Source organism: Miniopterus natalensis, chromosome 2, assembly GCF_054644295.1.
Source record: "Miniopterus natalensis isolate mMinNat1 chromosome 2, mMinNat1.hap1, whole genome shotgun sequence".
NCBI classification, from domain to species: Eukaryota; Metazoa; Chordata; class Mammalia; order Chiroptera; family Miniopteridae; genus Miniopterus; species Miniopterus natalensis.
The window spans coordinates 143,636,190-143,660,235 of NC_142082.1; the positions used below are offsets into that span (position 1 = coordinate 143,636,190).

Below are 24,046 nucleotides of genomic sequence, written 5' to 3' on the forward strand. Positions count from 1 at the left end.
ACTCTTCTGCGTCAAAGCTTCTGTGAGGTCTTCTCTGATCTCCCTCCCATACATGTTCACTTCTTTGCTCCTGGTGCAAAGCATATGCCTCCATTTTAGCCTCCATTACATTTTATTGCAAATATCCGTTGATGCCTGTTTCCACAGATTGAGCCCTTAAATCCACAGGCAGTTCCTTTGGGATCTTTGACTCCCAGCATTTGGTTGCAGTGCCTGGCACATAGGAAAAAATAAGTATATGTTAAAGGAATGTTTGTCACCTATGACCGTAAGTGAGTGGCATATTTTTAAGTCTATAAGACTTTATGGAATCGTTGTGATGAGGAATGATGATTGTGATTTGTAGATTATAAACAGATTCTAACGGCAATGTGTTTATTCTGGTTTATAGGCCTTTCTCATCTTTTCCAGTCAAATTCGTCTGAATGCTTTGAAGTAGCTCTGCCCAATAGAAGTATAATGCAAGTCACACATAGAAAATTTAAACATTTTGGTAGCCATATTAAAAAGTTAAAAGTACCTAAAATTAATTTTAATAAGTTTTAGCCCAATATATCCAAAATACTGCTTTTACACTCTGTCAATAAAGTCCACGGTGGGTCGCTCAGCAGCCGCACGCGGCCAGCGGCTCCTGCAAATTGGACAATGCAGCCGCGGGCCGCGGGGCCGGGGGTCGCCGGCCGCCCTCAGGGCCGCGAGCGCCGCCTCAGCGCTCGCCCAGGGCCGCGCCCTCACCGCGGCGCCGGGAAGGTGAGCTCCGCGAGGGACTCCCGGCCGGCGGCCCGCGAAACCGGCTGCCGGCGGTGGTGGGCGCGCGGCGAGCGGCTAGTGAATGTCGCGGTCATTGAGAACCCGCGGGAGGAGCCCCGTGGGAGGCCGAGTGGCGGGACGGGAGACGGCCAGTCGGGGAGCGGCCGGCGGCCACGGCCGGCGGGACCCGGCCACCTGGACCCGCGGCGTCCCCTGGTCTCGTCCCGGGCGGCGGGCCGCGGGAGCCGTGCCCGTCCCCTCACCCCCCGCGCCGCCGCGGCCGCCGAGCCCCGGAAGCGGGCGGGGATTTCCTGTGCCCGCCCCGCCGCGCCCGCCGGGCCGCCGTCTCCGCCTGTCGCCGGCTCCGCGGCCGCCGGCTCCTAGAGGCGCAGGCGGAGGGGAGGGGCGGGCGGCGCCCAGGAGGGAGGCACCGGGCCGCAGGCCAAGCCGACGGCGGTGAGTGGGGACGGGCGGCGAGAGTCGAGGCTGGAGGGAGGGACGCCCGGCTTCCTGGGGCGGCGGTGGGGGCCCGGCCACCCGTGGGGGCGGGGAGGAAAATTGACGCGGCTTCTGGGTCGCTGACATGTTTGCCCGCTGTCGCCCAGGTTCCCTAGTACTCATCGTCGCTGTCAGCGCTGCGGGTCCCCGCAGCTGTCACTGGCGCACAGGTTACCCCACGGCCCCTTTCTCGTCACTTGCTCGTGCCCCAGTTCACGGGAAACCTGCTTTCTGACCTCGCTCCCCCGGCTCCAGCTCTGCCTCTCTCGGATACTCTGAAATCTGACCCTCTCCAGGGGCACAGTGACAAGAAGGAGGGAAGATGCCACCTTACTCCGAAGCAGGCGCCCATCGTGCCCACGCCCCGCCTGGGCAGGGGCCAGGCTTCTCTGACGGAGCAGCCACTTGTCCCTGTGCCCTTGGGCTACTCATTTCAATACCATGGCCCTTTCTCTGTCCAGCAGCACTGGCTGCAAAAACTAACTTCTGCAGGTGCCTGCCGCCCCCCCCCCCCCCCCCCCCCCCCCCCAGTATGTGAGGAAAAGGAGGAAATGGAAGCCCTAGAGCCGGACTCCAGTAGCCTGGGATCATCCTGCTACCAGGAGAAAGCAGGTTAGGCTGACCCCTTAACTGCCCAGGTGCTTCCTCTGAGAGAGCAAACATCTTAGGAGATGCAGGCTGAGGACAAATATCTCCCCCCTCCCTCCTGCGCTGAGATTTTTTTGCCAGCACTTCTGAAGGTTTTTCTGTCAGTGGTCTGGAGAGGCTCACAGCTGGCCCAGTGGGCTCTGCAGAGAGAGGCCTCCCATCAAGGGACTCTGTGTTGGGGAGGCGGAGAAAAGGGCTTGAGACAGGTGTCCAGATAGGTAGCTAGAGGTAAAGTCCTGAGGGAGGATTCGTGAAGGGAGCTAGAGAAAAAGGAAGACCTCTGCTGAAGAGGAGAATTGGTGCCCTGTATGTTCAAAGTGGAGCGAATACAGGGGCCGGAATTCAGAGGAGGGACTAAAATGGAAGTTGCCCTTTCTTGCTTTACTGGGAATTTTCCTTTTTTATAAGTCTCTGAAAAGGAGACCTGAACTGGGAATTAGTCCAGGATGCTCCCATGGGGCCCTGGGGCATCTTTGGACTTCTGAGATGAAAGGGGAATTTGTTCCCTTTCTGTGCATTGGGCTTAGGCTTCCCACCTACTTCTTTTGTCAAAGAGAAATGGCAAGAAAATAAACAACTTGATATCTTTCATTACCCATCCTGGGCTCCTGGTGTCTTGCAAATGTTATTGGTTGGATGTGAGGGAGCCAGAATAGTTACCAAGTTTCTGCTAAAAAGAAAGGGACTCTGTGCAGTCTCGTAGACTGTTTCTCTGCCATAGGGAGCAAGGCCCCTATCACAACACAAGTGGGACCTGTCCTGCTTTCAAGATGTCCAGAGAGAAGAAGAGCCCACAAACCTGGTCCTGTGCACTGCCGGATTATTATGAAGAATTAAAAAAAATCTAACCTAAATCTCTTCTCTTGCTATCAGAAGAAGAGATCTGGCCCTGGCTGATGTGGTTCACTTGGTTGGAATGTCATCCTGTACACCAAAAGGTTCAGGGTTTGATTCCTAGTCAGGACACATACCTAGTTGCAGGTTCAATCGCAGGTTGGGGCACATACAGGAAAGCAACTGATCCATGTTATTCTCTCACATGATCGATGTTTCTCTCACATCAGTGTTTCTCCCTCTCTTCCTCTCTCCCTCTCTCCCTCTCCCCCTCTCTCCCTCTCCCCCTCCCCCCCTTCCTCCTCCCTCCTTCCGCCTGTTTCTAAAATCAATAAGCATGTCCTCTGGTGGGGATTTAAAAAAAAGAAGAAGAAGAGATCTGTTTAGAGATAGAAAACATTTCTCTTTTTATTCATTGATAGTGTCATTCATCAGCTTTCTTCCTTGACCAACACAAAACTATGTCCATTATTTTTAACTTTTCCCCAATGGCCATATTTCCCATTCTTACCTTCACTTGTTTTGTTTTTTCTGATAGAAACAAAATACACACAAATGTGTATTTTGACACAAATACACACTTTGGCTGGAACTTTTACCTAGAATAATCATTCTAAACTAATCGATAAGAATGGAATTTGGAGCAAAAAGTCTTATAAGTTGTTATATCCATTTATGTTGGATGCAAGTCTGTGTGCATTTCTTCCTGCATGTTTCCAGATTGCTTACTTTGCTGTATTTTCAGTGGTTGGAATTAATGGATAGCTTTTGAATTTCCAGGATTGTTTGTTTCTTTATTTTTTTAAATGAAGTTCTTCCAGCCTTCACAGGTATTCTATTTCTAACATGAGGTTCCAAAAATAACTATTAGTGACTTTGCTTTGTAGCACCTGTTCATTTCTTAATTCTTCCAAGAAGCTTGGCTCAGGCTCAGTCAATTGGAATATATCAGGCTTTTAAAGTTCATCTCCCATATAGCTCCTCTTATCCAGTTTTATCTTTTATCTCTTGGCTGTTCTCCCTAACTCCCTTAGGAATAGCAACCCTTTCCATTTTCGTGAGAACAGCTGATATGAATTTGTTCCAGGTCACAATTTGGGTTCGCAGCAAAAATGCTTTCAGAACAGACAGCATCCCTGGGAACAGGATGGGAGTCGATGAATGTCCAGCTGGATGGAGCAGAGACCCAGGTGGAAAGGGGAAGTCAACAAGAGGGGCCATGGAGAATGGCACCAGGGCCACTGGAACACCTGTGCTGTAACCTTGAAGAGCCACAGTCCCTTCAGGAAAAGGGTGAGAGCCTGGAGGGTGTGTGTGTGGGAAGCACAGTGCAAAGAGTAGTCTAGTAGAGTTAAAAATCCCCAAATTGTCATGGACTGAACAGCATAATCAATATCACAACTAGTCCATTCTTCTTGGGCCCTGGTCACAAGAATAGAACGAGCTCCTGGATTCTGCAACCCACAAACTGGGTTTCTCTGGTTTCTTGCATAACCACTCCCTCCACATGCTGCAAGTGCACTTTAGTGGTATTGAATGTGGGAGACTAAGGAAGTGACAGCAACACTGATTACTGTTGAAGATCACACCCAGTAAGATGCACTTTACAAGATGAAAATTACATTCAAATAATATAATATAAATTCACACCACAGCTAGTCCAGAAGAGATGGATGACAGAAAAGCTCTACTAAAAACCACTTAATACCCTTACAGAACATTTTGAGCAAAGGTCTCTTCTACTCTATGTCTGTATTTGAGTTTTACCAATGGGCATAGATACAGAAAAAGTGTGACCCCTAAGCCCCTCTGAAAGGGGGCCCAGGCTCTTATGGGGAAAGGATGAATGTACACCTCTAATGGTTCCTTTCTGTCCTCACCAGCTCAGTCGGCTCCCTGGGCTCCTGCCATTCCCCAGGAGGGGAGCACTGGAGATTGGGAGATGGCAGCTGCACTTCTTGCAGCCGGATCACAGGTGGGCTGTGTGCTTCCTTGGCCTCTCCCAGGGTCTCATCACTGGGGCCTTTCTATAGCCTCAGCATCATCCCACTGATGTGTTGTTTCACATGATCACTAATAGTATGTTCATTTAATTTAATAGATTCTCTCCCTTTCCCATAGACTAAAAATACCCTTTAGAAAAAATGAATGGAGGCATAACAAGAAGAGGGGAATTCCTAGAATTTAGATATTGCTTTTTAATAGATAGCTGTGCTATCCACAGGGAGATTTTAAGAACGCTTCATTGAATATCCTTTAAGAAATAAATTTGTAAAGATTAGGAAAAGAGAACCTGAAGGAAGCTTGGAAAAACATTAAGTGGACAAGACTGGGTGGAAGATGGGGCACTTATGGAAACGGGCAGGAAGTGATTAAGCCACTTGTATAAGGCCATAATGCTAGTAAATGGCAGAGGTAGGAGTTATTTGGCTCCAGAATCTGGACTCCTAAACACATACTATGCTGCCTCAGAAGATAAGGATATGGCACGATGGCAGGGGTGGGGGAAGAATGTTTTATCTACATCATTTTGTGCTGATAGATAGAAAAGGAATGGTCAAGTGGAGGAAGGAGGACATAGTACAGAATTTCTTCATTGGGAATAAGTAACAAGACCCCAAGACACGGGGCAGAACCTCACTCCCCAGTCATCTCTCCCTCAAAGGGCTAGTAATGCTCAAAGGGATCATAGTTGCTTCTCCCAGGACAATATTTCAGTGTCATTGTGGATGTAGAAAATGCCAAACAAAAAGAAGAGCCAACGCCAGAGGAGGCAGTGGACTGGAGAGGCTCACAGCCTCCTGGGCATTGAGGCCCACTCAGCCATTCCATTAGAGAGAGGGTCAGATGAGCCAAGGGCTGGCTAATTCTTTGAGTTCTAGGATGAGACCCTGATGATTACCTCTCACCTTAAACCCTCCCCCCCCCCCCCAGGTTGGTCAGAGTCTGTCTAATTCCATAATGCATGGACTGTATGGTATGTGCTGAGGATATTTTAGAGACCACATGAGAAAGAAAACTAAACATTATCCTTACTGTGTGAGTTAAAAACGACAGAATGTCTAGAAACCACCGAGAGGGGAAGGATTTTAACAATAGAATGAAATCTGAATATTAAGCATGGGATTACAGATTCTTTGCAGACTGGTCCTCATAATGATGATAACATACTTTCCTTTGATTCTAAGATGCACATTTTTCATATTTAGTGTTTGTGAAATTCAGATGCATCTTACAGTTGATGTGTATGTTTTGTATGTTTAATATGGTTTATTCTGTTTGACAAAGAAAGAAATCTAGCAATTACTAGGTGATTTACTGTTTTCAGCAAATGGCAAGTTGCAGGGAAATATATTAATAATAAGCAAGCACTAATGGACCAGACAATGTGCTAAATGTTATGTGCACATTTTGTTTAATCCCCACAATCAAGCTCTGATGGGGTACAATGATCAAATCCATTTTCTAGGCAAGGAAACAAGAGAAGGAGAAGTAGTCTGCCTAGCCAAGGTCACAAGGCAGGTGAAGAGCAGAGCTGGGATTCAAATTCAACTATGTTAACATTAAAGTCCTTGGTCTTAATCTCACACATTACACATTCACAGCTCTCTCCCTTTACTGGACTGTTTTTTCTGCCTGGAAGATACTTTTCTCTTCCTAAACCTTGCTTATCTGAACAAGACAGAATCAAATAGTATCAAATAGTATCTTTCCTATAAAGATTTTCCTGGTCATCTGGGATCTGTAACAACTCTTTCTCTACCCCAAGCCATGGCTTCTGTGACATTGGCTGCCAAAACTCTGATTTGAAAAAACAGACTTACATTAATCAGAACTTGTCATTCTGAAGTTGCGCCACGAGGAGGCAGTGGTGTCCTAGCCAACTGGTCTGAACTAGCTGGCATATTTACTCTCTTGCCTCCGCAGATTTATAAACTTGAGCTTCATATACTTTATTTATTTAATTAATTAATTAACTAATTAATTTTATTTATTTATTTTTAAAATATATCTTTATTGATTTCAGAGAGAGGAAAGGAGAGGAAGAGAGAGAGATAGAAACATCAGTGATGAGAGAGTCATTGATGGGCTGCTTACTGCACACTCCCAACTGGGGATCAAGCCTGCAACTTGGGCATGTGCCCTGACCAGGAATATGAACCCCAATCGCCTGGATCCTAGGTTGACGCTCAACCGCTGAGCCACACCTGGCTGGGCCATATACTTCATTTAAAGGCAAAATGTAAATCTCTGTTACAATGGTTATGAAGCACTATTTTAAAATATATTTAGAATCAGTGTTTTAAAAAGAATAATTTAAAATAGTTTAAAATAGTTTAAAAAAGGAATTCAGTGTTTAATTTTGTATTTTTCTCTTAATTTATCCTAATTACCTTTAATTTTAGGTTACATTAAAGGAAGAATAAGAGGAAAAGGATTCAGAGTAGGAAGAGAAAAAGTAGTCCATAGCCTTTATTCTCAGCCAGCAGATTTGTTCAGCTAAACTCCACATCTCCCAGGCCTTCCTAATCTGCCTACAGTTTGTGATCATCTCTGTCTTGTTTCTACCTCAGGCAAAGATGGCTATACAATGTGCCAGGTTTAATTAATCTTATTAAAGAAACTATCTTAATTTTTTCCCCTGTACTGTAACTTAGAGGCCCTGCTTTATTTCTTAATAACACAAGTTGCCTGATCTGATTTTTTTTAAAAAATTTTCGTTATTGTTGAAAATATTACAGATGTCCCCCCTATTTTTTAAACCCCATTGATCCCCTCCACCTGCATCAACCCAACCCCCGGCCCCTCCAGGCCTTTACCACACTATTGTCTGTGTCCATGGGTTATGCATATATGCATGTAAGTACTTCGATTAATTTCTCCCCACTCATTGCCCCCCCACCCCCAAACTTCCCTCTAAGATTAGTCAGTCTATTCCATGCTTCTGTGTCTCTGGATCTATTTTGTTCATCAGTTTTATTTTGTTGATTAGATTACCCATGTGAGTGAGATAATGTAAAACTGAGTCAGGAAGACTCAGAAAACCTCAATAGGCCAACAGCAACTGATGAAATTGAAGCAGTAATCAAAAACTCCTGGCAAACAAAAGCCCTGATCCGGACAGCTTCAGAGGGGAGCTTTACCAAGCATTCTACTTCTTATTCCAGCAGTCCCTTTAACATTTCTTGCAATGCTGTTTGGTGTTGATAAACTCCTTTTGCCTTATTTTGTCTGGGAAGCTCTTTATTTCACCATGTATTTGGAATGATAGCCTTCCTGGATAGAGTATTCTTGGTTTCAGATCCTTGCTTCTCATTTCCTTGAATACTTCATGCCATTCCCTTCTGGCCTGTAGAGTTTCTGAGAAATCAGCTGACAGCCTTATGGGAGCACCTTTGTAGGTAACAAATTGCTTCTCTCTTGCTGTTTTGAGATTCTCTCTTTGTCTTGAATTTTTGGCATTTTAATTATGATGTGTCTGGGCGTGGGCCTCTGGGTTCTTTTTGCTTGGGACTCCCTGTGCCGCCTGAACTTGTGTGACTTTTTCCTTCACCAGGTTAGGGAAGTTTTCTGCCATTATTTCTTCAAACATGTCCTCTATCTCTTGGTCACTTTCTTCACCTTCTGGAATTCCTATGATGGGAATATTGTTACATGTTATGTTGTCCCACAGCTCCCTTAAACTGTTCTCTTGTTTTTAAATTGTTTCTTTTTGGATCTCTGATTGAGTGATTTTTTTTCTTCTACCCTATCTTCTAATTCACTGATCTGAGCCTCAGCTTCCACTAATCTGCTGTTTATCCCTTCCAGTGTATTTTTTATTTCTGCTATGTTATTCTTAATTTCCTTCATAGTTTCCATATCTTTTTTCATGTTGTTGAGCATCCTTATAATCGCTGTTCTGAACTCTGTGTCTGATAGATTGCTTATCTCCATTTCCTTTATCTTTTCTTCTGGAGAATTCTCTTGTTCTTTCATTTGGGGCTTGTTTTTTGTCTCCCCATTTTGGATGCCTGTTTGGGTTTGTTTCTATATATTTGATGGATCTGCTAGGACTTCCAGGCTTTTTGGAGGGTCTCTGGTACAGGCCAATGTTAGACACTGTTTATGATTGGCCTTGGGTACCCTGTTTGGAGCTATGAGCGACCCACAGCTTGTGGCTCCCTCTGCAGGAGCTCAGTGCATTCTGAAAGGACCAAGATGTGTACTAAGGTTTGCATTTCCACACCCTGGGTCTAGAAGCAGATCAGGCAAAGATGCAAGTCACCCAGATATCTGCCTCTGCCTGCAGGCTAATTATTATTCTTAGTCTCTTAATGAGCCTCAGGCTATAGACCACAACAAGATATAAACTTCACAGGGAAGGGTGAGAGGTTTTCCAATGGGTGAGGCAATTGCTTCTCCCAACAGCAAGTAAAAACTGCCAGGATAGTAAAGGTCAGCCTGAGAAATATGTCCTCTGTAGTATGGAGGGATAACTCAGCCCAGGTATCCAGATGGCTGCTCTCTGAGCTTTATCCCCAGAGCCAGTACACGGGATTTTCCTCACACAGCTCTAATACACTGTCTGCCTTTTTCCGGAGCCCAAGGTGAGTGGCTACACATGAAATTTTGTGTGTTGGCCCTTTAAGAGGGTGCCTGCATTTCCAGCCATTTCTCCTTGGCAGACAGAAGCCCTGCTACTTTTCACAGCCAAGTGTTATGTGGGCACCTTTCTCAATTCTGGTGGTCTTGGCTGGGAAGCCTAGCTTGGTGTTTAGGCCCCGGAGTTCTTAGTAGAAATCCCCCACAGCTGAGATATCCCTCTGGACCTTCAACTGCTGCCTGTGGGAGCCCAGCTGCTCCCTTGCACCTCCACATTTCCTACCAGTCTCTATGCAGTCTTCACTTTTCACCCTTGGCAGTGAGGATGCTCTCCAGCTCGTCTTTAGTTGCAGTTGTTTATTCAGGATGGTGTTTTGTTTTTTTAAAAATATATCTTTATTGATTTCAGAGGGAGAAAGGGAGAGGGAGAGTGAGAGAGAGAGAAACATCAATGATGAGAGTGTCATTGATCGGCTGCCTCCTGCATGTTCCTGACCGGGGATCGGGCCCGAAACCCGGGCATCTGCCCTGACCGGGAATAGAACCATGATCCCTTGGATCCTAGGCCGATGCTCACCCAGCTGAGCCACGCCCGGCTGGGTGGGATGGTTTTTCTATGTTTTAGATGTAATTCTAGTTTGGTCCTGGGCGAGTGTCAATGGAGCTTCCAGTTAATCTGCTGCCATCTTGGAACCTCCTCAGGATTTGCCTGATCTTATAGTGCCATGATGCTCCAGGGTTACAGGAGCCTCTAATTCCAACTTGCCGAAATCAAAAGAAGGCATTTCTCTTTTCAGTTCAGTTAAGGAATAACATATCACCTTCCTTGTTTTCTAAGGCCAGAATAAATGAGCTGTAAATTATGTTTGTGTAGATAGATAGGTATAGACATATGACGTTTCACTTAGATGTTTTCTTTATATATAATTGGGGGGGATGTATTTGTGTGTGCATGTTTGAAACAGGCAACGTGCAAAGTATTTTAGATTTAAATCAACTTGGGGCTAAATCATGGCCCTTTACTATCTTTAAATTTCTAGCTTCAAGGTTTGGGCAGATTACTTAATTTATTTGAACCTTAGAATGTGAAAAAATATCTGTATTGTTAGAAGGGATTTTTTTCTTCTCCACTTTTCTAGCTTTAGAGTGGTTGGATTTATACCACTAATGCTAGAATTCCCTAATTTAAGCTTCAGATAATATTTTAAGTCCACTAATTGAAGTTTTAAGTGAAAAAAATATATGTTATCTCAACAGATGCAAAAAAGCTTTCAATAAAATTTCATGCTTATTTATTATAAAGATTGTAGCAAACTGGGAATAGTTGGAAAATTTCTTAACATGATAGAGTAAATACAGTGCCTACAGTAAACTTTTGCTTAATGAATACATTTGAAAAATTTGTCTTCAATTAAAACTTATTTGTCTTCTTTTATAACTTATTGTTATATTGCAAGTCGAATTGATGCAGTAAGACAAGGAAATAAAGTAAATTAAAATTTGCCAATTGGAAAGAAAGAGGAGAAAAAGTTAGTTATTGTTTGAAGATGATGTGCTTATCTACATAGGAAATCCTATAGAATCTACAGATAAACCAAAATATATTCAAATTCATCACATGTGCTTTACTCTTCTGAAAAATGCATGAAGGATGGTATTCATACAATAGAATGTTATCTAGCAGTTAAGTGAATGAATTATTTCTAAACACCAACCTGGATAAATTTCGGAAACATGTTGAGTGGAAATAAAGCTAATTTCATAATATTTCATCTGGTGTGAGGTATTTGTGAAGTTTAAAACATAGACACGTGTAGTAAAAATATAAAAGCATGCATGAGGAAGTTTCCATTGCAGCTGTAACAAATTACTGCAAATCTAGCAAATTGAAACAATAAACAATAGCTATTTGTTATCTCAGAGTTCTGTAGGTCAAAGTCCTGCCACAGAGTTGCCTACTTAAGAGTCTCAGCAGGCAGAAATCTAGGTGTCAGCAGGGCTGCATTCCTTTCTGGAGGTCTGGGGATGAATCCACTTTTAAGCTCAGATTGACAGCAGAATTCAGTTTCTTGAAATTGTAGGACTGAGGTCTCTGTTTCTTTGTTGGCTATCAGTTGGGGGCTGGGCTTTGCTCCTAGAAGCTGGTCACATGACTTCTCATGCTTTCTTTATGTCCTTCGTCAAGCAACTATATGGGTCAAGTCTTCTCATGTTTTGAATCTCTTTGACTTCCATTTCTGCCACATCTCTCTCACACCAGTGGGAGTTCTCTGCTTTTAAGGGCTCATGTGATTAAATTGGGCCCATCTGGATAATCCAGGAAAATCTCCTTTTTAAAAAGTCTGTAACCTTAAGGACATCTACAGAATCCCTTTTGCCATGTAAAGTAACATATTCACAGATTCCAAAGATTAGGGAGTAGACGTCCTTAGGGTTCCATTCTGCCTCCATAGGAGGCTATGTTCTGGCTTTAAGGTAGTGGATATCTATGGGTAGAGTAAGAGATGAGGGAATGGTATAAAGAAGGCTTCATATGTATAATGTCCCATTTTAAAAAAACTAATCTGAAGCAACTATGATAAAAGTTAAAAGTGAAGATTGATAAGTATGCATGGTATAGTGGAGGCTCTTTGCATACATACATGTACACACACACATTTTTAAAAATATGTTTTTATTGACTTCAGAGAGAAGGATAGAGAGAGATAGAAGCATCAATGATGAGAGAGTCATTAATCGGATGCCTCCTGCACATCCCCACTGAGGATTGAGCTATGTGCCCTGACCAGAATTGAACTGTGACCTCCTGGTTCATAGGTCGGTGCTCAAACCACTGAGCCATGCCGGTCAGGCTTTATACTTTTAAGTCTTTATGTATGTTCAAAAAATTACATAATAAAACACTTTTTAAAATAAACAACAAAAAACATTGGAAAATACAGAAAATGGTGTTTTTATGCATTTCAGGGTTGTAGTGCAAATTCATACAGGTTTCAAAGATCATTAGTAAACCATAGAGAAGCTTCAGAAAAGTGGTTGATGCAGAAATGATTGCCAGGTAATACAATTATTACTTTAATATACTTGGGTGTGAGAAAATAAGAGAATTTAGTCAGAAGCTATAAGGGTATATGGGACTAGGAAATCATTTTTAGAAAAAAAATATGTTATGACACACACATAAATAAACAGTTTGAATGTGCTAAGTGCTAAATGCAAAAGAGAAATGAAGAAGAAAAATTGAATACCAATTAGAGAAATAACAAGTTTGAAGGAGCCAGGTCCCAGAGGGAGCAGAATGGAATAATATCTAAAGCACAGGTAGAGGAATTTGTCTTGGATTAAGAAGGGATATCCTGTACTGTATTAGCTCAGGCTGCCATAACAAAATACCATAGACTGAGTGGTAAAGGTGGACAGAAATCAACTTCTCTGGTCTCTTATAAGGGCACTAATCTCATCATGAGGGCCCCACCCTCATGACCTCTTGTAAATCTAATTATCTCCCAGAGGCCACATTTCCAAACACCATCACTTTGGCGGTAAAGACTACAGCATAGCATAACCCATGGACACAGACATTGGTATGGGGAAAGCCTGGGGGTGGGATGGACGTAGGGTGGAGGGGATCAATGGGGATAAAAAGGGGACATTTGTAATATTTTCAACAATAAAGATAAAGAAACTTAAAAAAAAGACTACAGCATATAAATTTGTGTGTTGGTGTGTATATGTGTGTGTGGGGGGACACACAGAATTTAGTCCCTAGTATGTACCAAACTGAAGGAGGGAGTAAAAATAGTTGTTTGTATACAGAGGTATTTGGTCACAGGCAGGAAGAGAGGTAAAAATGTACTTATATGTTGGCCACCAAAAAATGCATCCAGTGAAATATCCAAACTCTTAATTTATAGCAAAAAGAAAAGACAAATAGCAAGATGAGGGTAACAAAGAGAACTCTGGCATACTATGGCAAACACAGTCAAAATTAGGATGGAAAGAAACATGCCATATGGATGGATACTGTTGCTTACCTATTTTATTTTTATTGTACCTTTTTACTTACTAACAATTCTAATTTTACTTAGATACCTAGCACCAGGGGATAATTCACTATTGTCTCAACCAATCATGAAATTCTACCCTCCTTTGCCAGATACTCAGTGTCCCAGTCCTCCCTGCAGCCTACCGTAGTTGTGAGATATAGTATTAGCCTGTGAGTCCAAAGGGAACCCTCTGGTGGAATAGTCCCTGCTCTCCTCTGTAATTTGGACATGATGTATGAGAATGTGATGGTAAGAGAGACAGGAGACTTCATGAGACTATGAGGGAAAGGGCAAAAAATTATAGTCACATTGAACCAATTACTTGACTTAATCATGGGAGTGCTAAACTAAACCCAAAATCTCATACCCCTTATACTTGTTCTTAAGTAGAGTGAAACATTCTAATGGGTTAAACTATGCCTCTTTAGGTTTTCTATTTTCATCCAAAGGCATCCTCACTTATATGCAATGCAAACAGAAGAAGAAACCAATTTAGGAGAAAAATAAACTAAAAAATTTCAAATTATTTGCATATGTTTCTTTTGATAGATATGTGTAATATGAACACTTCTTTTAAAAAGGTTAGGAGGAAAGATAAAATGATAAAAATTGGGATTACATAAAATTGCAGACAAAAGAGTAAGCCAAATAACGACTGAAAAAAATCAGCATTATAAAAAATGTAAACTAGCAATACCTAATAATAATAGAATAGGCATGGACTAAAAGAATATTATTGGGGTCTTTCCCATCTGGTAACTACGAAGTAGGTAATTTGGACCAACACACATTTCAGAAACAAAAAGCTGAATATCATATTTTTAAGGTCTGCTCTGAAAATATCTGAAAGCTAAGAAAGCAGTGAAGAATTATGGAGCCATCATCCCAAAGAAAATCCAGAGAAGCAAGCTTAGTGTTTGGGGTTTCTTTCCCCTGTTTGGACATCTTTAAGAGGTGGTTGAGAATATTAAAAGTTTCCTAAAGTTAATGGGAAAAATGAATTTCAGGGACCACCAAGGCTGTGGGTTGGAACCTCATAGGGCAACACTCTTTGTAAAGTTGGATTGCAGCAGGCTGGCTTTGTATGGGCTGAAACCCAGCTTCGTCTCAGCCCCTGCAATCACATAGCATAATCCAGAATGGCGGTTGCCCATGGCTGTCTGACAAATCAAGTGAAAATTTTCTCTGGACCAAGAGACTGCAGTCCAGAGTATTGAGTAATTTCTGTAATTTCATGATAGTATCCTGCTCTCAGTAGGAAAAAATTAAACAAGAATATGGGAAACAAAAACTGGAGACATTGGAAACAGATCTGGATACACTACTTGAAAGCTTAAACTATTTATGGAGATTTAAGACAAGGTTGAGAATTTTGGCATAATATTTCTGGAAACTATAAAACATCTAAGTGAAAATTCTAGAAATAAAAATTCAATGGCTGAAATTAAGATCTTAATGTATAAATTTAAAGGAGATTAGACAGTGTTGAGAGTATACTAGAGACATGTAAGATAGGTAAGAAGAAAATATGTACAGCAAGGCACAGAAAAAAATAAAGGGAAAAAAAAGCCAGTATGAGAAACATAATGTACAGAATGCGTACAACATGCGTGTGCACGGAGTTCCAAGGAAGAGGGAAGAATGAGTAATAGATGAGGAAATGGGACAATATGTAAAGTAATGGACAAAAACTTCCCAAACTGAAAAATATATCAACTACAAATGCTAGAAGGCCTATAAATAGATTTACAACATGGAATACTATGCAGCTGTAAAGAAGAAGGATCTCGTACCTTTTGGGACAGTGTGGAAGGACCTGGAGAATATTATGCTAAGTGAAATAAGCCAGGCAGAGAAAGACAAACATCACATAATCTCACTTATATGTAGAATCTAAAGAACTTAATAAACTGATGAACAGAAATGATTCAATGATATGGAAGCATGGGTCAGACTGACGAATCTCAGAGGGATGGAGGAGGGGGTGGGTGGGTGGAGGGGGAGAGATTAACCAAAGAACTTACATGCATATATGCACAACCCAAGGACACGGACCATGGTGTGGGGAGAGGGACTGAGGAGGGGGGTGGAGGGTGGAACGGGTCACTGGGGAGAGAAAAGGACATCTGTAATATTTTTAACAAAAATAAATCCAAATATGATAAGTCACACATTTTCACACCATAATAAAATTACTAAATCAAAAGAGATAACACTAAAAGTTGCAGGAGAAAGAAAAGAAACATTAACTCAAGAGAAGTACAATTAGACCAGCGATTTTTGACCCTTTTCATCTCACGGCACATAAACTAATTACTAAAATTCTGTGGCACACCAAAAACTATATGTTTTGCCAATCTGACAAAAAATAGGTATAATTTTGATTCATTCACACTGGATGGCATTATTGGGTTGGCTGTTGTCATTTTTTCATTTGACAATCTAAAGGAAAAGAGGTCGGTGCCCCTGACCAAAGAGGTACTGCATGTGTTAAAAATCCTTGCTGCACACGGGTTGAAAATTGCTGAATTAGACTAACAGTTGACTTCAAGAGGAACATTAGACAAACAAGGAGACAGAGGACAATGAGATGTTCTCTTCAAAATACTGAATAAAAAATGACTCCCCCATTATGATTCTTTGTCCAGCGAAACACCCGTTAAGAAGGAAGGTGAGATAAATGCATCATTAGAAGACTTGCACTGAAGGAAAATGAAAAGGGGTTTTTCAAGGAGAAAGAAAATGCTCACAGAGGGAAGCTCGTACTTTCTTCTGACCTGTCCTGATTCACTAATACTTTTTAACTTTGTCTAATTTGTGTTAAACTCATCCACTGAGATCTAGTTTCAGCTATTGAAATTGCAATTCTAGATGTAGAAAAATTGAGCACAAAAATATGTAGGTAAATTTAAATTACTATTGAGCCGATAATGTCATCTATAATAATTGTCTCCTATATATTAAACACGTTACAACACGAGGAAGATGATGTAAAGGTAACTGTGAGTCACTTAATTTCAGTGGGTATTCCCAGAGGCACCTTCCAGTACCCATTTTTAGCTAATGAGTACACAGCATGCTTCAGGCTGAGCTTTCCAGCAATCGGGATGGACCTGGACATCCCCTGGGCTCTCGGGTCATACCTTGCCAGCCTATTGGCCACCTCATAACCCACAAGCCCTTCTGAATGGCTACACCTGAGCCTCCTTTGTTAGGAAGGTGCACTTAGCATGTATTAACATTCACAGAGAGAGTTTGGTGAAGAAATCATTGTGTAATTGTGCTAGAGGAAGTATGAAAGAATTGCTTTATTACTTACTAGGAAGTTGACATTTTCAAGCTTTTCTTTTCTTTGTCATTTCATGGAGCCATTTGGGGATAAGAGCAAAAATGCTGTTGAAGTTTAGAAGAGCTTTCTGAATTCTTTATTTGCGGAGGCATTTGAGTACTGAGCTTACGTATTTCTCTTTATGCACAAAAAGTCTTCATAGATAAAGCAATGTCAGTTCACATGATTGAACTGTTGTGGTGCATTTTCTGTCTTGTGAATTTCTCCTGAGCTCAGAGGCATGCCCACCAACTCAGAAAAACAGGACACACTCTGTGCCAGGAAAAGACAGAAACACGGTAATGTTTTTCCTTTGTTCTCAGGTGGTTCTCTCTGTGTTCCCTGTAGGACCCTTTTACTCTCAGTTCCCACCACTCCTTGTTATTCCTTATCAGGCATTGTTCCCCTGCAGTCCTCCCATCTTTGTTCTCCTGGACCGGAGGTAGGAGAACATTTCTCTCTGACTTAGAACTTGTTTCTCTTACCTAAAATGTTTGATCTGCTCCTCAAAACCACATCTCTTTCTCCTTTTGGGAAAATTACACACTTGGGTTGGGGGTGAAGGAAAGAGAATCTAATGATTCTTTGGCACCTCGGTTGTCGTCAGCACTAAAGTTAGTAAGCGAAGTACTCACAACATTCCAAAGTAATTATTTTTAGTCTTCATTTTACATGTGGGAAAATTGAGACAAGACTCTTTCCTACATCTTGCTATAGTCCTTGTTTCTGGTGCTGAGAGCCCACATTATACCAGAAACCTGGAGGCTTGGGGAGGCTAATACCTCAAAGCGAACACTGTGTAAGAGGTGGGAGGAGATCAGCATATCCGTGATAGACTTTGGGCGCCTGGTGACTCAAAAATAACCCTCTCTGAGCACTCCAAACATACAGGCTCCAGAGACAAATTATATCTTTAGTCATAATAGTTTCCCTCGAAAGTATGTCCTCCGAGGTATGTGGATGTTCAGAAGAGAGCACAAGACAGCATTGGTGCAGACCTTTCCAGCTGCTGAAATTTTTCTCCAGTGTCCTTTCTATATCTGTTTTCATGTGAGACTAGGGTGTCCAAGTCCCTTACTGGTTCCTAATCACATCTGTGCTCTGTGAGTAGTAAAGCTCTAGACTATACTCCTCCTGAGCCTCATTCATTTACTTACTCATGCATATGCTCAATTTTGTTTTTATATAACATGTTTTGAGCAACTCCTTTGAGGAAGTTACAATACACAGGTGCTTTTATATGTCTCATTCTAAGATGAGCTCTCAGGCAGCTTTTCTGTGGAGAGGATCTAGTCAGCTAACTCCACCTAATTGTGACAATAACTGAAAACATATAGTGGCAGCAACTCAGAGCTATTTATATACCACATTTGAACTCACTAGTCTGAATAAACGAAGCATTGAGAATAGTAAAATTGTAGCACCAGGTAAAAGTGATGATTTTATTTATTTCTGTGACCCCTCAAATAGCTAATATAGTCCACCTCCACCTGTGAGGGAGTCTGGCCCCTGACGGGATACAATTTCCGGGTTCTATGCAAGACTTTTATGGCCTTTATTTCTAAGACAGAAAGTTTTCCCAAAGTTTAAGGAATTTCTAGTGCTAGTAGTGGGGCTCCATGTGGAGATGAGTAGAATACAAGGGAATTTTCTTTTTGCTGCCCTCCTAAATTGTAATGGGTGGTTCTCTGTCTGTATTTCATGGTTTGATTTCTTGCTTTTTCAGCATCTTCTGCCACTGATGTACTATTCTGCAGATGAATCCAAGTCACTGTAGCTATAGCATGAGTGGTAAGTAAAAACATAAAATAAAAATTAAGTAATAATAGAAAATCCAATCCCCACATGACTGGATGTATTTAAGTTTTTATAAAAAATATATACAATTTACCGATTTATTTTCCTCTTTTAGAAATCAAGGAAGAGTTCTATATCAACGGGAATTTCCAAACTTTACCTTAATACCAAATTCTCACACTGACATTCAAACTTACTCATCTCCTGGGCTGCTGGATTTCAAAAGTCTTTCTTTGAATTCTGTGTTAGTTAATTGCTCAGCAAGGTGAGAAGTGCAAGTAATGTGGACTTGATCCCTAAGGATAACTTTAATTCTGTGTGGTGTTTTGAGAAATTGTGCTGGTCTTACAGTATGAACACAAGAGACAGAGCAGGACATGAAGATGAAGACAGTGTAGTTAATAGTGTTGAAGGGTTATCCTGAGCTGATGGTTGTAATCTGGGTTGTAGGTTCAGAGTTGGAAAAAATGAAGGTCAGGCTTTAGAAAGTTACTGGATAGTCTATGTTTACAAATGGCATGAAGGCACAGACAAGAGCTGAATCTGAGTAGATCACAGACTGGGCATGGAGGTTATGACCAGAATATGTTTCCATATCGGTCAGCAGTTCCTTGTGATAACTTACATGGCATCTGGGATATCTCTGTGCTGCTTTTTCTTTGATTAACTCCCTTTCTCCTCAAATGGCAAATGTCCAGCCACTACCCCTCTTCACTTTCTAGTAATGATCTCATTTAAATACTTAGTGAGTAATAAAAGCCATCAGATGAGGAGTGCTTCCTTCCTCTCACCAAATCTGACTTCTTGCGTGTTTGACGGATGAAGTAGACACGCTCTCACCGACGGCCACCCATGCTCTGCTTCTGCTCTGAAACCAAGTGCTCTCACAGACACCATTTCTGTGATTTTATCTTACTCCTCCTGGAATTTCTCTCTTTCTACTGGCTTATTATCAACAATTTACAAACACCCTTCAGTAGATTTAATAATAAAACAACAACAAATTAAGACATTAAAGAAAGAACAATAAATCTGGACAGGGAGTTGACCTAGGGTTGGGATTCTGCAGAAAAGATTTATTACAGGTTTTAGGACTGACCATCTAGAGACTGACCATTTCGGAACATACATTTTTGAGTAGGCATGACACTTTGTGAATGGAGAAGAGGGTTAAAACACCTGGATATTAGGCATAAGAAGAGGCTTCACCCAATTTATTTCTGACATTGCATGGAACACGGTGAAGGCAATGAGGAACCACAGTGTCATCTCCGAGTTCACCCTCTTTGGGCTGTCTGCCGACCCCCAGATCCAGGCTCTGCTCTTTGTGCTGTTCCTTGTTGTTTACCTCCTGACCCTCACGGGGAACCTGCTGCTGCTGCTGGTGATCAGGATTAACTCCCATCTTCACATCCCCATGTACTTTTTCCTGGGACAGTTGTCCTTCCTGGATCTCTGCCACTCCTCTGTCACTGTGCCCAAGCTGTTGGAGAATCTCTTGTCTGAGAAGAAAACAATCTCAGTAGAGGGCTGCCTGGCTCAGGTCTTCCTTCTGTTTGCCACCGGAGGCACTGAATCCTGCCTACTCACCGTGATGGCCTATGACCGCTACGTTGCCATCAGCTCTCCTCTGCTCTACGGCAAGGTGATGAACAGACAGCTGTGTATGGGGCTGGTGTGGGGCTCCTGGGGCTTGGCTTTTCTGGACGCTCTCATCAATATCCTTGTAGCTCTCCAATTAGACTTCTGTGAGGCTCAGAATATCCACCACTTCTGCTGTGAGCTGCCCTCTCTCTATCCTTTGTCCTGCTCTGACGTGACTGCAAGTTTTATTGTCCTGCTCTGCTCTAGCCTCCTGCATTTCTTTGGAAATTTTCTCTTGATATTTTTCTCCTATGTTCGCATTTTGTCCACCATCCTGAGCATCAGCTCCACCACAGGCAGAAGCAAGGCCTTCTCCACCTGCTCCTCCCACCTCACTGCAGTGATCTTCTTTTATGGCTCAGGATTTCTCCGCTATCTCATGCCAAATTCAGAATCCACGCAGGAGTTAATCTTCTCTGTGCAGTACAGTGTGGTCACCCCCATGCTGAATCCCCTAATCTATAGCCTGAAGAACAAGGAGGTGAAGGCAGGCATGAGAAGCATGTTGAAAAAATGTTTCTAGTGTTTCAAGTAATAGACTACAGCATCAGAATGATGAGGCCCCTGGGTCGAATTGCAATAAGTAGTGCCTGGGTATTAAGGAGAATTCTCTGATGTCAGGATCTGCAAGATACCTTACAGCTTTTCTTAAAAATACTTAAGCAGAGGTGGAGTTAATTTTCTTGGAATGATACCTAGTCAGAGGAAGGTGGGTGGATAAACCTCTTGTCTAGCAATTTTTCTTACAAAAATGTTTAATTTATTACACACAGTATAGTAGACGTCGTTATTACCCTCTGTCAATCTTTGCCATCCTTCTAGCAGCTAAACTCCACTTGCTCAATATGGTTCCATAGAGACTGTTAATCATGGTGTCCCCAAGTCCTCGCCCCCCCTCTCATTATTCATTCATTCTTCCTGGCACAGTGTTTGGTACAGGAATGAACACAGGGTCAATGTCAGACCATTCACTCTGTAAGGAATTTTAATCTTGGGGAGAGATTCAGAGAGGCAGAGGCCAGCCTTCTGCTTGCAGTACTCTGACAGCCTATCCCAGTGGCCGTGCTGATAACATACTAGTGTTATCCTAGATTCTGCCTTTTCAGGGCAGATTTGTCAACATGAATTATAGTAAGAACATGATTAGATATTTACATCACATCATCAGCAACTGTGCTAAGCATTTTGCATACATGATCCCATTTAAATATCACAAGTGCTTTAGGCAAATGCTTTAGTTATCCTTATTTTAACAAGAAGAAACTGACTCAGAGAGGGAAGTGCTGAGGTTGGAATTTGGAACCAAATGTACTTACTCCTAAGTCCATTTTTTTTTAGCACCCTGGCATACTGACTCTCCCCTTGATGTTGTGAGCTGCCCCAGGACCCAGTTCATGAATTCCCTTTTTAATGTTTATTATTGTTGTTGTCTTAACTTACTTTGTTTAAGTAAGTCAGAATTAGATTATGTCATTTGCAAGGAAAATACCTAAAAGATGCATATTGGTCCACCATGGAACTGCAGGTGTAGACCTCCAGGGCAATGGGGATGTTTGAAATTGTTTGTTGGACCTATGCATGTCCAGTAAACACCACAAATAACACATTTGTTGATCCTGCTTCAAACCATTCACCTAATAGCCCAAATCCCCAGATGTCAGGGGCCCATGACAAGAGAAGATTCCCCAGCTCGTGCACACTGCTAGATGTGCAGCTCTTCCACTCAGCTCAGTGATGCTGCAGAAATGGCTGAACATGAGAGTGTCAGTAGCAGAGCAAATGCTGTGCAGGGCCTGTGGCAACTCCAGAAGGAAGCCAACAAAATTTCAGCAGAGGTCCCTTAGATCATGAAACACAATTGGAGAATTAGTGAGAAGATTTGGGAGAGATGTGTGGAATAAGATTGTCATGGTCAAAAATTAATTGTTATTTCTTTTTGAAATTACCTTTTGGTTTTTGCTTATTTACAACCTGTCCGCTGTCATCGTCCCCTTTGCACTCACTTTGCACTCTCTAGCCTCAGAAAATATAAACTCAGAGATCAAGGATATTTTTGGGCATCTTCACTTCATTTTTAGGAATATTAAAATAGTTTCAAATGTGCTTGTTGCACATAAGTAAATTTTGAATGTGTAAATTATGGGCAAAGAAATGAGAATATATCTAGGATGGAGTCTCACAGAGGGACCTCACTGCCAAAGCAATTGGAAGTAATTATATGATTAGAATAGTTTACTATGTGAATGCAAATCTCTTTGTTCCTTGTGATCCTGGTTCTGGGCCATGGACTCAGAGTTTGACCATGGCTGGGCAAGGTGGTGGTTATGCAAAGATTCAACAAATTTTCATGCATGAGGGCTGTTCTGCTGTTGCCACTGGTAAAATTTAAAGGTCGTACACAACTTTTATAGCTGTATGACCAGATACATTTTGTTTTTTGTACCTATTGTGAATTGAAATTTTAATTACATTGATTACTTGGGTATTTCTAGTATGCAGGTATGCTGTGTTGTTTTTGCACACTGATCTCTTTATTATTATTATTGTTATTATTATTATTGATAATTTCTTCTTCAAGATTGAGTACAGAGCACTACCCCTCCTCTCTGAAATACTGAATTAGGATCTGTAAGACTGGGGCTCAGCCATCTCTATTTTTTAATAAGCTTTCCAGGTTTTTCTGATTTATGTGTTTAAGAACCATTCTTCTAGACTTCATTAACAAAACCAATAAGACTAAATACTTTTCATGGAAAAGATTTAAAGGCAATCAAGAGTGAAAAAGTGAACAGGTCAAAATTAATAGCCACTTAGCTGGAAGAGTGGCAAAATACCAGTGAGATTCCAAACTTACAATACCATTGGTACAGGGAATAATTCTTTATTGAGTCTTATTGGTACAGGTGGCAACCTGATAGAGTGCAAGAGTTGCCCATTGAGTATCAATTACATGCTAGGTGCTATGTTAGGCCCTAAAATTAAAGAGAAAAAAGATTTTTCTCCTGAGGAAGCTCTTAGACTAGAAAATGATTTTTGGACTTCAATGGGAATAAAAATTACCATGGGTACTTGTTAAGAATGCAGACACTCAGCGCCTGATTAGGAAGATTACTCATATAATTAGTAAGACTGAAAGTAAACAGACATTTATAATAAAAGTGCCATGTTTTAAGGTATATATAGAAATGTTATTTGATCACTGATCCAGACCAGGAGGGAAGGGTAAATATCAGGGATAGGTTTTCATAAAAGTTGATACCAAATTCAATTCTTGAGTAAAACCTGGTAGTTTTCTAGATGAAAAAAAGGTAGGAAGAACATGGAAAATGGCATTGAATGATGAAAAAGTGTGGCCTATGTGAGGTACCTAGCAAGGTTTCTCATATCTGGAGTTTAGGAGTTGGGAGCCAGGCCCAAGGGAAATGGAATTGGAAAAATAAGCAGGACTAGATCATGAAGAGTCTTGTATCCTAAGCTAAAGAGTTTTAATTTCACCCAGAAATGGCGAATCATTGAAGGATTTGAAGTTGTGAAGTAGAGGGTACTCTGTCAGAGCTGGGTTTTAGGAAAAGCATTCTGATAGTACTTAATGAATAGGTTGAGTGGGTGTCAGGGTGAGGCAAGAAAGTGAGAATGGCAGGAAGGCCAATAATGTGATTAAATTGATGGGATGTAGAAAAAGGTGATAAAATTGATGGGATGGGAGGAAGAAGGTAGGAAGATGTGAAGGATGACTTCCAGGCTGCCGGTTGGAGTCCATTCAGCTCATCTTGGTAATAGTGTTTCTTCTTCTTTTTTGTTTCTTTATTGTTGAAAATATTACATATGTCCCCTTTTTACCCCCATTGATCCCCTCCACCCCGCATCCACCCCACCCCCAGGACCTCCTCCGACCAGTGTCTGTGTCATGGGCCAC

At 41.8% G+C, this 24,046-nt stretch overlaps 1 protein-coding gene and 1 long non-coding RNA gene across 2 annotated transcripts; both read left to right on the forward strand.

Annotated features, from left to right (window-relative positions):
- Positions 1–3,787: 3,787 nt before the first annotated feature.
- LOC148093869 (uncharacterized) lies at positions 3,788–19,420 on the forward strand. Its single transcript, XR_015714001.1, has 4 exons — positions 3,788–4,023; positions 4,614–4,705; positions 18,416–18,480; positions 18,602–19,420. It is a non-coding gene; the product is annotated as an uncharacterized LOC148093869 (long non-coding RNA).
- A 91-nt stretch (positions 19,421–19,511) lies between these two features.
- LOC107528144 (olfactory receptor 8S1-like) lies at positions 19,512–20,707 on the forward strand. Its single transcript, XM_087813932.1, has one exon. It carries the CDS (start codon positions 19,736–19,738, stop codon positions 20,651–20,653), a length of 918 nt encoding a protein of 305 aa, XP_087670058.1. The 5' UTR covers positions 19,512–19,735; the 3' UTR covers positions 20,654–20,707.
- The last annotated feature ends 3,339 nt before the right edge of the window (positions 20,708–24,046 follow it).

Excerpts from the sequence above, each read along its gene's own strand:
- LOC107528144 (XM_087813932.1), top strand. The coding sequence starts at position 19,736 with ATGAGGAACCACAGTGTCATCTCCGAGTTCACCCTCTTTGGGCTGTCT.